General features: G+C 47.5%; 5 protein-coding genes across 5 annotated transcripts; 3 read left to right on the forward strand and 2 right to left on the reverse strand.

The window, feature by feature from the left end:
* AO090010000369 (putative D-lactate dehydrogenase (cytochrome)) lies at positions 1-3943 on the forward strand (the record flags this gene model as incomplete). The annotated part of the gene is made up of 11 exons (XM_023233672.1): positions 1-78; positions 2085-2259; positions 2319-2427; positions 2481-2577; positions 2628-2662; positions 2732-2833; positions 2885-3175; positions 3224-3453; positions 3504-3685; positions 3757-3860; positions 3910-3943. 11 exons carry the CDS (start codon positions 1-3, stop codon positions 3941-3943), a joined length of 1437 nt encoding a protein of 478 aa, XP_023094164.1.
* Positions 3944-4101: 158 nt separating this feature from the next.
* On the reverse strand, positions 4102-5190 carry AO090010000368 (aromatic alcohol reductase; the record flags this gene model as incomplete). The annotated part of the gene is made up of 2 exons (XM_001827326.1): positions 4102-5052; positions 5119-5190. The coding sequence occupies 2 exons, from the start codon at positions 5188-5190 to the stop codon at positions 4102-4104; spliced, it is 1023 nt and encodes a 340-aa protein (XP_001827378.1).
* Positions 5191-6185: 995 nt separating this feature from the next.
* On the forward strand, positions 6186-8954 carry AO090010000367 (putative FAD monooxygenase; the record flags this gene model as incomplete). Its single annotated transcript, XM_023233673.1, has 5 exons — positions 6186-6314; positions 6365-7382; positions 7436-7669; positions 7717-8398; positions 8855-8954. The coding sequence occupies 5 exons, from the start codon at positions 6186-6188 to the stop codon at positions 8952-8954; spliced, it is 2163 nt and encodes a 720-aa protein (XP_023094163.1).
* Positions 8955-10356: 1402 nt separating this feature from the next.
* AO090010000366 (uncharacterized protein) lies at positions 10357-10989 on the forward strand (the record flags this gene model as incomplete). Its single annotated transcript, XM_023233674.1, has 1 exon — positions 10357-10989. The coding sequence occupies one exon, from the start codon at positions 10357-10359 to the stop codon at positions 10987-10989; it is 633 nt and encodes a 210-aa protein (XP_023094162.1).
* A 603-nt stretch (positions 10990-11592) lies between these two features.
* On the reverse strand, positions 11593-12420 carry AO090010000365 (uncharacterized protein; the record flags this gene model as incomplete). Its single annotated transcript, XM_023233675.1, has 5 exons — positions 11593-11604; positions 11702-11733; positions 11807-11857; positions 12082-12140; positions 12188-12420. The coding sequence occupies 5 exons, from the start codon at positions 12418-12420 to the stop codon at positions 11593-11595; spliced, it is 387 nt and encodes a 128-aa protein (XP_023094161.1).
* Between the last annotated feature and the right edge of the window lie 1487 nt (positions 12421-13907).

Raw genomic sequence — 13907 nt, forward strand, 5'->3', positions numbered from 1 at the left:
ATGCAGCCCGCATTATACTTAGCACGGTCCTCAATGTTTGAACCCGCTATAGGAAGAGCCAAAGTGTTCGCGATAACAGTAGGTTATACGCACTCAGAATAAGCCGACCATACAAGACTTGAACGGATAGGTCCATACTTTCAAGTGCCTAGCTCAGTGAGCCGCTCCCTGTTACGACATCTTTACTCTCCTTCAATTATGCTGTGTAGACTGACGAAGATCATTACTTTAGGTTTCCGTGAGATACCTAGCCTTTTATCCCTCTGAGATCGCGACCGAAGCCAGTTACTCGACTTACCATCAACACTGTTCTTAGCAACTTAGCACACGGAATTCGTGACCGGTATGGCGCAAATAGTGGGCTGATTGACCGATAACATTGATCCTTATGATTTCACGTACTACACATATACGGGTTAATGATCACGAGAAACCGCAAAAGACACGACCGCATCGCAGTCGCCGATACCAATTCTCCGATTTGCGTGAAGCAAGAACGCCATTGTGTCTATCACCATCATCTTCCCTCCGGCCATAGTATGTGATAGTCTCGCCTACTTATACCTCAAGATCGTTCATCCAGGTTCTTCAGGTGAGGCTAATCATGTCGCAGTGCCTTTAGACATAATTTCGCTTGGCCGAACTATTGATCACCGATGTCGCGGTTACAATCATTTTTTATTTTGCTGTGATACTTTTGTTGGACATCTTCTCCTTGGATCGCCTTCGATTCCATCCCACTGCTAAAGCTTCCGCATATCGGTGAGACGTCCTTTGTGGTCCTGACCATGATGGGTTTTATAAAAGACGTTCCTCTGATTTGTGCCTCCCTAGTGGCCTACCACGACCTACCGCGACCTTAATACCCTCTATAATGCTGCAGCTATTCTATTACTCTGTGTCGATTGGTATACTCCAGGCTTGGAGCTGATAAGTCACGACTACTTCCAACGAATTTGCGGGCCAAACTGGGCCATCATTGTTGCAGTCATTCGTGGAAGACATTGGCCATTGTCCTTGGTTCTATCTTCTGTATTGGCCCGTTCGTTTCGTACAATGGGTCTCCCTCTCGTCCAGTGTCCATAGCAAAACCCGTGCTGAAAGGCTTCTAGTTAGGAAGTTGCCTGGTTACAATTATTCAGTGCTGAATATTCGCAAAAGTTCATGTTACATGGTTTACGTTGAGACCACACGCTGCATGGGTTATAATAGGCAGATAGAGGACGCAATTTGCAGATCCTTGATCTATCACCCGAGTAAAATGGTGTCACCGCTGCTAACTTGAATAGCTGATTGAGATACATGGTTATACACAGGTGCGCTCACTCAAACGGCCGACCAACAACGTGCAGATCTCTATATATATCTTGCCCCTATGGTGAAGCATAACTCCGAAAAACGTCTACATTCTAAATAGACAGCCAATAGAGATGTTGATTCTCCGTATGACAAACAGATTAATATCCCCAGCCACTTATTATCCATCCGCATCCACAATTGACTCCATATAAGTCCAAGGTAGTATCAACTAGACTCAAAACAACGACTTGCATGAAACGGTCGGGTATTCCCGATCGGGAAAAGCCGTGCCCGAAAGGGATGCCGAGGGACTTCATCACCACCAACATTCCGATTCGAACAAATCAATTCCAACTCCGGGATTACAATTGCTCTCTCGGAGTAATAAGTGCACCTGAAAATTGCCCTCAATGCGACCTATACCAAGAGCAGTTTCACTCCCCAGATTCCGCCTTGGTGGAAGAGCAACGATCCCCGCACGGACGCCATTCGCTCGATACAATCGTGTAGAGGCCACGCGGCAAGCTCGCAGCGATTCTAACGGTCGCAGTTCCGTGCAATGGGGTCTCACGGGTCTTGTGACTGGCATTGGAGGATGTCTGTTGGTTTCGCGATGGCAATCGTCAGATTCATCCCAGGTAGATTCATCAGAAGTTGGCGGGGCAAAGGGTGTTGAGTATGCGGATAAAGAGGCTATGATAAAGGTATCGATATTCTCGAGATCGTATATTCGTTTCCACGCTGCTTGCTGATATGGGCCATGATAGGGAATTAAGATAATTGAGGAGACTCTAGGAGAGGACTCGGTCTCTTGGGATGAGGAAGAAATCGCGATTCATGGATATTCTGAATTATCCACTTCGAATTGTGAAGCGAGGCCGATCGCTGTTGTTAGACCGAAGACTACGGAGGATGTGGCATTCATTGCAAAGATTTGTACTGCTTTTAAGATTCCAATGAGTAAGTTGTCTTTCGAGCCGTTGAATTGGTCTGGATGTTGTACTCACCTAACCATGTAGTTCCATTTGCTGGTGGCTCAAGCGTTGAAGGAAACTTTGTCGCGCCATATTCGGGATTAACCATTGACTTCTCGGATATGAAGAGGATTGTATCATTCCACCCAGATGAGTAGGGTGCCTCAATAAAAACACATACTTAACGAAAGCTAATAGTTCGATTAGTATGGACGTTGTAGTTCAACCGGGGGTAAATTGGGTTGATCTCAATAAACTCCTCAAGAACAGTGGCCTTTTCTTACCACTGGATCCCAGTCCCACAGTATTTCTATCCTCCTCCAGTGCTCATAGAGTGTTCTAATTGATTTTCAGGCATTGATCGGCGGTATGGTCGCAACCAACTGCAGGTAAGTGTACACGCGCGTTCACATCACCCACCGCTGTTCTGGGACCCTATCTAACAGTTCAATCTATAGCGGAACAAATGCCGTGAGATACGGTACAATGAAAGATTGGGTCGTCAATGTCACAGTTGTCCTGGCGGATGGAAACGTGATCAAAACAAGACATCGGCCACGGTATGTATTCTTCTCCGACATTTATTATACATAGTAGCTGACAGCAAGAAGGAAAACATCTGCTGGATACAACCTGACGTCCCTGTTCACGGGCAGTGAAGGTACACTCGGAATGATTACAGAAATTACGCTGAAGCTGGCAACCATACCGGAGAAGCAAAGTGTAGCCGTTGCCACATTTCCTTCAATCCGCGAGGCAGCGGCTACCGCATCCAAAATCATGCGTACTGGAATCCAAATCGCTGCTCTCGAGATGATGGATGAGACTCAGATGATGGTCATCAATAAGAATGGAGGAACAGGGGGTAGACTGTGGGAGGAGAAACCCACGTTGCTATTCAAGTACGTTTCCCCGAGCTACAATGCCGGATACCGCTAAGCGCGAAACAGATTTTCGGGAACACAGCGAGCTATAGAAGAGGACGTCGAACGGGTTCGAACAATCAGCTCGCAGCATAGCGGAGAGAATTTTGAGTTCGCGAAGAGTGAGGAAGAAATGAACAGTCTTTGGGCAGCGAGAAAAGAGTCATTGTGGGCGATGCTTGCGGCGCGACCTGAGGGCACCCAGATATGGTCTACTGATGTTGCTGTGCCACTATCGAGAATGGCAGAAATTATTGGTACAGTATACGAATCTCTTCTTCCTTAGTTTATTGGTTAACTTCTCCAGACCTTTCGAAGAAGGAATCTGGTCAGCTGGGGCTTTTCTCAAGCGTTCTAGGACATGTTGGAGATGGGAACTTCCACCAAGCTGTGATGTATAATCCGAACGACCCAGAACAGAAGCAGTCTGTTCGAGACTGTGTGCTGGCCATGGTACATAGGGCTGTGGAGATGGAGGGAACTGTTTCGGTTAGTAACTTGATTGTTAAGCATCTACGGATCAGTTTCCGGATACAACAGGTTGGCTAATGACTCACAAGGGCGAGCACGGTATTGGCCTCGGGAAAAAAGAGTGCCTATTAGAGGAGCTGGGACCTGAAACTGTCGGGGTGATGCGCACCTTGAAGCGCAGTTTGGATCCTCAGTAAGTCTCGATCGGTTTGCAGCTCGCACAGTGCTAATGATGATTCAAGCTGCTTGCTCAATCCAGGGAAGATCTTTGATTAACCAAAGAAGCGGATTGTTATTCTAGGCTCAGAAATAGGTATATCGAGGGAAACAGTGATTATGCGAGTTACTGTACATAGGTTCAAGGTCTGAAAGCTCTGTGTTCCAGTCCACCAACTCATGTCAACGTAGATATTGTCCATGAACTAGACTGCATATCAGTCCCGCTTTGTCATATAATCGTACCCCCGATCAATCATAACTTTGGCATTCCTGGTCAGCTCATCGAGGTCCTCCTGGGGAAGACCAAGAGTCTCATTAGCCAAAGCATGTTTGCTCTCATAATCCCCATCTCCATTTGGAAACAAGACACGGGAGTACATGGCCTGAACAAAGGCACCGTGGTCACCATTCTGCATCCCCTCAAGCCCCTTCTCATACCGCTCACGACTGGACTCATACGCCACTGTCCAATCCTCATTCTTCTCACCAGTGACCCGTTTCCAACTCTGAAACATCTGCTTCTGAGTAATCCGGAAGCTGGAGATATACACGGGTTTATTCAACCAGCGACTCAGCGTCACACTCCGATCATTCTCATCCTCAGGCAACACCTTCAAACTCAACAACTTCGCAACAGCCCTCCCACACTGCGCAGGAGTACTGACATTAATCTTAGTCTCCCCATCATCAAACAACACCATCTTCTTCTCTGCAAAATTGAACCCGAACGTAGCCGGCCCCAGGCTCACACTATGCTCATACCAGAACCCACAAATAAGGGACACCCACGACGAAACACCCGTCTTCTCGATTTCGTCGAAAGCCCCTCGGAGTCGCTCCCAGCCTAGTCCGCTATTCACTAGATTGTCATTCGCGACGTCGCAGCCCCAGACATTCGGCATCACGTATTTGACACCGGCCTTAGCGGCGGCTTGTATAATCTTGGATTGTGTGTCCGGTGCCGCGGTCACGGGTAATGTGATGATCAGGGCATCCTGGCCCTCCAGGGCCCTCAAGAGGCTTGCCTTATCGTCGTAATCGACAGGCACGGTCTGGATGCCCTCGGGTAAGGTGCTTTGGCTCCCGGCGCGAGTCAGCGCTGTTACAGTGTGCTTGCCTGTTTTGATGAGTTCTTGAGCGATGGGCTTGCCGACGGTGCCTCCGGCCTAGATACTTTTAGTTAGTTGATTGGTACTAGCATGTTGAAGAGGGATCTCGTATGCATAACGTACACCGATGATAGCGACGCGCTGGATCTCATTTCTGAAATCAGGGCCTTGGCTTTTGGCGTATTTGGTGGCCATTGTGTTCTGAATCTGATAGTAGGATGTTTGATTTCCAATTTTGATAATGTATATATTCAAAGAACATTTACTTGCATGCTGCCCTTTCACAGTCATTTATAGTCCATCATACCATTTAGGGAGGCCTCTATTGTCGCTGTCTGTTACCTCCGTCCTGGCTTATGTCCGGATTCAGAGTGGATATAAGGTCGGGAATCGGTCTCAGTGTAGCCCGTATAGCCTTGGCTGTGGGACGGAGATAAGAGCGCCAGTGCCGAAGTCAGGTGGGAATAACTCCGATGTAAGAAATTTAGCCCCAAGGACATTGTTAAATGGATGTCGCGCCGTTTCGCAGAGCGCCACATGATATGGCATTGACCCAAGCCTCTAGATGCGGTGTCCTATACAGTGATTACAATTTCAGAACCATGGTTCTCGATGTTCCAGTCTATTACTAATATCGAGGTTCGGTTGAAAAGGTCCTTAAACACTAGTTCCACGGGGCACAAAGCAGTACAGGGCTGTTGTGTAAATATCCCCAGTTATACTTATCAACCCAGCTAACGTACGCACTGCCTCAGTCCCCAGGACTCCTACCGCATCAGGCACGGCTGTTTCCAAGTCTGCATATCATTACTATACCACGATCACGCCAACACCAGCTAAACCTAGATAGGGCGTGACCTAGAGCGTGACCTGGGGCTCGGGAAACTTTATTTCGCGATTTACTTCTGATGAGAGATCTGATAATGCTCCAAAACATTGTCTTTATACGCGTCTCGGTCCCAGGAAAAGCATGATGACGATCTCCATGAGGTCTAAGACCCTTGCCAAGGCCACGTCTGCATATTCGGCGGGGTAGACAAGGTTGTGAGCAAAAATACCCCTCTACTAACAGATTTTCTCTAATTCAGTTCAGCGTTCACCTACAATTACATACAAAAACGCGTTGGCACTTTAAATGTTACGCTTCCGGCCATAGCTCAGATAAGTCTACTATTTATACTTCTGCCAGCATGTCTGAACTTAAAGAAGACTATGTCGACGTGCTTATCGTGGGGGCTGGACCCGCAGGCCTGATGCTAGCAAACTGGCTGAGTCGATTCGACATCAAGACCAGAATTGTTGACAAGCGCGGCACCAAGGTACGAGTCTGTCATATATCGACCCAAAAACAGTGTTAACGGAGCTACAGATCTTCAATGGCCAGGCAGATGGCCTACAATGCCGCACCCTAGAAATTTTCGACTCATTTGATTTTGCCCACCGCGTTTGGCGAGAATCAAACCACATGCTGGAGATTTGGTTCTGGAACCCCGACAAAGATGGTATTTTGCGGCGGTCGGATCGAATTGCGGATACCATCCCCGGTATCAGTCGCTTTCAGCAGGTGGTACTGCATCAGGGTCGCATTGAGCGGTTTTTCCTCGATTCGATTAAAGAGCATAGCGATATCACAGTCGAGCGTGGAGTGCTGCCTACTACGTTCGAGTTCGATGAGGCTAAAGCTGCGGATTTTGAGGATTATCCGATCACAGTCACATTGCGCACTTTGTCGGAGGAAGAGGCTACGCCTGCTCAGCGGCAACAGCACCACAGGAGAGCGGACGGCACACAGTCAGTCATCAATGATGGGCTTTTTCGAAGTAACCTAGCTGCTGACGACACGGATGACCTTATCCGTGTAGCAAAGGCCAATAACAATGCCAGCTCAGTCGAGACAGTGAAAGCGAAATTCATGGTGGGTTGCGATGGTGCACATTCCTGGGTGAGGCGTCAACTTGGCTTCAAGCTAGAGGGTGACTCCACGGACTATATCTGGGGCGTACTCGACATTGTACCCATCACCGATTTTCCAGATATCCGCCATCGATGTGCTATTCACTCAGCCAATGCGGGTAGCGTCATGGTTATCCCAAGAGAAAACAAGCTTGTTCGATTGTACATCCAATTACAGGTGACCGAGCATGCGCAGAGTGGAGGTAAGGCTGACCGTTCGTGGATTACTCCGGAGGTTATTCTGCAGTCTGCACAGAGGATTATGCATCCGTATAAGATAAATTATACGTACTGCGACTGGTGGACGGCGTACCAGATCGGGCAGCGTGTGGGTGACCATTTTTCTCTACGAGAGCGTGTCTTTCTAGCTGGTGATGCTGTGCACACGCATTCGCCCAAGGCAGGGCAGGGTATGAATGTGAGCATGCAGGACAGTATGTATACCCGATATAGTAACTTTGAGAATCGCCACTCACCGCGTGCACAGCATATAATTTGGGAAGGAAGATCGCACATGTAGTCAAGGGGTACAGTGAGGGATCGATTCTAAAGACATATCAGTCAGAGAGAAGACGGGTTGCACAAGATCTAATTGATTTTGATCACCGGCTGTCGAGACTATTTTCAGGCCGTCCAGCAAAGGACGGTGCCAACGAAGGTGTCAGTATGGAAGAGTTCAAGAACGCGATGGAGAAGGGGAATGAATTTGCCAGTGGAATTGGTAAGCATTATGGTTCCCGATATGCATTCTGAGGCTAATGTGAGCAGTGGTCAATTATGGTAGTAGCATCATCGTGGCAAAAGAGGGCGACTCTGTTGAGCAGGGAGATGGTACTGAAGTTGCTGCCAATCTACAACGTAGAGTAGTCAGCAAGACTCATCTGGCCACAAAGATTGACATTGGCAAGCGGATGCCGAGTTTCAAGGTGCTTAATCAATCTGATGCCCGTCCATGGCATCTACAGGAACTCTTGAAAAGCAACGGGCGATGGCGGATTATCGTGTTCCCTGGTCAGCTTACCCAGCCCCAAAATATGCAGCGGATACAAAAGCTTGGTGATCAGCTAGGCAGTCAGGACTCATTTATTCGCCAATACACTCCGTCTGATCAGCTGATTGACAGCCTTATTGAAGTTCTCACAGTCCATGCCGGACCACGGACTGGAGTGGAGCTTCTTGATCTGCCCGAGGCTTTCCATCCATTTGATGAGGAGATGGGCTGGGACTATTGGAAGGTCTTTGTTGATGATCAATCTTACCATGAGGGACATGGACAAGCGTATTTCAATTATGGCATTGACCCTATCCATGGCGCTGCTGTTATTGTCCGACCGGATCAATATGTAAGCTGGGTTGGTGAAGTGGATGATTATGAGGATATGGCGAGGTTTTTCTCCGGGTTCATGAGGGTGCAAGATTCCTCGAAACCCAAGTCTAGAGTGGTCAAGCTGTAAGAAAGAAATATTCAGATTAGGTGTAGCAGATAGAAGACTCTAGTACACTACAGGAATATTGCAGCTGGCTGATTAACCGGCATGTCTTTTTGAAGATCATGGGGCACGAATCCAACCACGTGAGCGAGTCAACACAGCCTCGTCAATTACCTAAACGGGAGATTGGCGCGAACTGCTTGACCTTCAACTTTCCAGCATTCCTGGTTCCCCGTATTGTTCCCATCGAAACGTCTATAAATCATGGGTGATCCGTTCTCCGTCACGACCGGTGCTTTCTGTGCTATTTCGTTAAGGAATAACAGTATGCGGTGGGATAATAAGATATTGATCTGCAGTCGGGGGAGCCGATGAGGAAGTCAGCCGCATTGCTCAGAAGGCTGAACGGATGCAGAAAACTTCTACAAGACAGCCTCTCTCTCATAGAGCGCGATTACGTCGATCATTGTCAACAGATGGTCGGTATTATTGAAGCCGGCATTGATAACCTCCAGGCGACAGTTGTCCGGTGTTGGGGCGACCCCCACGCCGCCAGTCCAACACGACCGACTATGAGACATACAGCCAAAAAAGCACTTTACCCGTTTCGACAGAAGACACTAGTATCAGTAAGCAATGCATTGGATAGCCTTCAGCTAGAGTTGAGTACTGCTCTACACATGTAAGGCTTGTGTTGCGTGAAGCTGGATCGTGTTGCACAGTTCTTGCTAATCCAAGAGACACAGGGCTCAGACCCAGATTCTCAACGCTTCAACTGCTGCGATCCTAGCACGGAACTTGGGCACGCAGACGAACATGGAACAGAGCTTCGTTAATTTGAACAAAAGCTGGATAACCAGAATTTGACCCGCCCCGTGCCCGACCATCGTTGCCGTTGCGTTGGCATCAACCGCAGTCTCGAGACATCACTCAAGTTCCTGCAATTATCGTCGAAGTGTCTACGGCTCTCACAATGCTGCAAAGCGCTTTTCATTTATTTGCACATTCTTTGGGCTGGGTGTCTCTGCCTCAATAACGATCTTCAAAGAGCCGCGCGGATTCAGAGTAGCTCCACATCTAGCCTTTCGTGCGACTGTCCCGTTTGACTCTCCAGCCTTTGTGTTGGTGGACAAACTCGCGTATAGTGACCCTAACTCAACTTCAGAAAGTGCGATCAGCCTTGTCAATACTGTCACTGCACAGCTTTATCAACTCTATGACGAAGGAAAAGCTCAACCCAGTGATATAGATCCAGAGGGGAGGTCAATTCTCCACGTTAGTATCCCCCCCACTTGCGAAATATGCATGTTCCAGAACTGACCAAGTATCTAGGCACTATATATGTTTAACCAGAGGTTTGAGAGGTTTCCGGATGCTAGTGCACATTTTAGCCAGCTTATAAGTCATTTTACATACGGTGACCATCTAGCCGAACCGGACCAAGGAGGTAAGATGCCCATGGATTACCTCGTGATGGAGGATTTGACGCTTAATTCACCCGCGCTCTTGAATGACCCCATAAGTACAGATAAAGTCTGTCAGGGCGTCCCGCAAAATATGTTGAAGTATGGTGTTATGGGAGAGATTCCTGCCGGTTTCATCGGCACTGAACTCAGAAAGAAACATCTTGTACACATGTTTGAGGAGTGTAAGCAGATGGCTACGCACCAAGTCAGTCCTTTTATACTAATAAATTACAAGGTCTTGATGTCTCTGATTTTGCTTGGGCAATGCTGTGTGAATCGCAATTTGCTCTGGAATCCGCAGTGGAATCAGCCCCAAACTGTATTTATACCAATATCGGTTGGATGAGTCCACTTCAGGTGGCAACCACTTGGCCAGAGGGCTTAGAGTTCCTTTAGGAAAAGGGGAATATACTACCGGTGATATACATCTCGCGTTGGCGGCCGCTATTCGAAATAACACGCTAGACTCTGTCCAGCTGTTATTCCGTGTCGACGTACCACTTCCCCGTTGGATGTTCTACGGGCAATCCAGCATCGACATGCAAGTTCTCCTTATAGCGGAGATCACCAAGCGGCGAGCCGAGCTTCGTGATGTAGCGGAGTCAGTCCTAACAATAAATGATCTGGCCCGCTTCCAACTCACAAAAGGGCAGCTTCTGGATAGTAATGCGGCCAGCATGTGTAACCTCTTAGGAGAAAGGGGTATAGCTGTACACAAGAGGTTGACGATCGATGAAGAGCATTCCATATTAGGGGACATGCCCTACTTGAGTATGATGAAAGCTCTCTACCAGGCTGGATTTCGAGACAAAAGTTCGCTAGCTCCCCCTCAGCCAGTTTATCCAGTGGCCAATCTTCAGCGCGCCATGTGGTTGATGGATATGGATTTAAGCCTCAAAGTATCCAAAGATGGCTTCTCTACGGTTTTGGAGCTCTGCAGTTCAATCACTTACTCCTTTTCAAGTATGGTCAGACAACCAGGGCCTTGGACTTCACTGACCTGTAAGCATGCTTGTCAGGTTGTGACTGGCTTATTCCAAGCGCTAAACAAAGAGGAGCGACAGTTTTGGCTGGGCTGTTTAGCGTCTAAAGAGACGACAGCTGCTCATGTCCCTGCTCTTCAGGGAAAGGATGATGTCCGATAACATGTGTACTGCACAGCCTCTCTGGTCGGGGAAATAATTTTATGCATCTATTGATTCCTGATGACAGATGCGATAGACACACCTGCTATGGTCTTGTCCTACTTGAACTTTTCCTCAAAGCCCAGGGTGATTGCTTTGAGTCTGCCCGAGCGGTGCTACGGTATCTTACCTTTTAAGAACTAGGACTTAGCCATACCTGCCGGAGGTCTCATTTCTCTAGGTGGTCCCAATCAAGTCTAGGTGATGAAGACATTGCTGAGATACGTGAAGAAGAGGAGGTATTGCTCGAGGACCTGGAAGCCCTTGTCTCCGAGTTCAAGCATAGATACCTTGAGATGAATATTCCTTTGCTTAACTTTCTACGAGGGTACTGGAGCACTCTTATGAAGGAAGTCTTGTTCCAACAAAAAGATCCGAACTTCGAGATTGTTAAGGAGGCAAAGCAAATTGGCATACAGCTTACTTGGGAACCCATTGATGATTTCAAGCTTCTCTTTGAGCGGCCTTGTATATTTGCACCTCGCCATGAGAGGAAGACGAGCTCGCACTAATTCTATTCATTCACATACAATTATGGCATGGATCTCATGCTTCGATGTCCTTTCAATCCAATATCTATGTCAATGTCAGAGACCTGTTTCCAGCTTATATACTCTTGTATGGTAGTCAAGAAGATGTCCTGTATTTTGCTATAACTTAGGTTATTACAGACTGAATGGTTCTCAGTAGACTCTGGGAGCAATTCTATGGGGCTATTGCTCCATTATAAATAAATGAGGACAGGTTGCTTTTAACCGGTACTCATGTTATTATTCACTAAATATATCATAGATAAACAAATCAACAAATCCATTAAATATCAAAATAACTAAAACGACAAATTCACGGCATTGAGAAAGAATGACATTAACCTCCCCAACACACTTCCACCATTTTGCAATTTCCCTTCCACAAGCAAGTACCGATGGCCTTCCTCCTTAGATTTTGGGGGCCTGGAGAGCAGCATGGCTCTAGTTGCAGCTATTGGGACGAGGTCCTTCTACAGGATGTTAGCACCACTAATGATATAAGCGTTATGGCGGATCACCGTACGGCATCTACGAGGCTTGTCGTCCTGTTTCACCCATCCCTTGGGGGTCTTGTACCAGTTTCTGCGGGCGTTTAGTAGCAACTAATGCTTCTCACCTTTAGAACATACCTGTATCGGCACTGGAAATTGACATTGTCGCCTCTGTTGGCCCGGCCCGTTATGTCACTCGAGTCACAGGGGTACTTGCGGTAGACGAATGGTCTTTCAACTCTGCAATTATCCCGATCCTCAAGAACAGAGCCCTCAACCTCAAGGTCATCAGGCTCCGCGGTTGGAGTAGCATTGACTAGGGGCAGAGTAAGGGGAAGAAGAGCAGTGAGAAGATAAATTGGGGACTTCATATTGAATGTCAAGAAAGCTGGACGCCTTGTATCTGCGGTGTAATTCAAATACCGTGAACTGGTTCGAGTGTTTGTTCTACAGGATAGAAGATATGGCATGCGTGTCACTGCTTTTATATCCGTCTCTGGACTCGGTGATTGTACATGAATGAAAGGAAGAGCCTGTTAAGCTGGCCAGGCCGATCGAGACAAGTTCTAGGTGCTTGGTCCTGACTCTCATGACTAGGAACATCTCTATCCGTTTCCCGATGACTTTGACATCCCTGGAACCGTACGTCGAGACCCATGCCGGTGTGTAAGACCTATCTTGGCTGACTGCTATTTACGAGTCCAACACCAAGATGTGGCTTGTGTTCTCAGTAGGTTATCCGCTCACTGGTTCTTTTAGACTTCCCCACATTAGTGATTTGCACCAGATATAGTAGCACGTCCCAGGGGTGAGATTATCTTGGGTATGGAACACCCTGATACCTGGGTCCGCACAGTGCACCGTGTGTTGCCACCCGTGAACCTTAACGGTAGCATAGTTAGCTGCACAGATCTCGTACCCTGTAAAAGCTCATGGAGACGAATAGAAGGAGGCTGTGCACAAGAAAGCATGTCAGTGCTATCTTTGAAGCAGTAGATTTCACCAGGTTCAGTTATGGAACCGTTCAAGGCCAATAGTTGAAATTTAATCATGACTACAATACTTTTGTTATGTACAAAACACGATCTTTGTCAGAGGGTGTGGTTGTACATCTTGACAGTAATAGTAGAATACAGTCTAGAGTACCATCCTTCCTTAATTACATCACTGGTTCACCGTTCGCTTGTTCAGCTTTGGTTTAGAACACAATGTGAACTAACAAATATGCATATTTGTAATTCTATGCAAAATGCCGAGACAAACTCTTGACACCAAGAGTGATTCGACTGCTTATCAGCTGTGGCAAAGATTCTACTCCGGATAAGGAAACCCCTCGTATGACATGCAACAGCTATGCACTTACTTTACTTTGGTTCTCTGACGTCCACGGTTTGCTCGGTCTTGGCAGTGAAATAGCCCAGAGTCAAGACTGGCTTGGCTATGCCAAGCCCTGGCTTTGGCGGAGGAAAGCCTAGAACACACGAGCGGGACTTTTGTCCGCCGCAGCCCAGGTGTCACCTGAAGAATTGTTCTCGTGAATGGTCGACTCGGATACTAGGATCAAGAATTGATCCCGCTTGATATCATCTTCCGCGTGATTGCCAGATGACCTACAGCGGGTCCAGCCTGTTCTCTACAAACTTCTGCCGAGAAACAATGGAGATGGGTCTATATGTGTGGAGACTTGCCCAAATGCGGATACTCCATCTACAGTACATTGACTCATTAATCTCATTAATGGCGGGTTGTACCAGACGATCGATGTTGGGTGCTATCAGAACTGCAGAAGCGCTTCGTGCATTTTATGCTGTCTCGGATTCCATTATCTACAGCGTTAGAATTGTTTGGAACAAGAGAG

The sequence above is a fragment of the Aspergillus oryzae genome, chromosome 8 (assembly GCF_000184455.2).
Source record: "Aspergillus oryzae RIB40 DNA, chromosome 8".
Taxonomy (NCBI): domain Eukaryota; kingdom Fungi; phylum Ascomycota; class Eurotiomycetes; order Eurotiales; family Aspergillaceae; genus Aspergillus; species Aspergillus oryzae.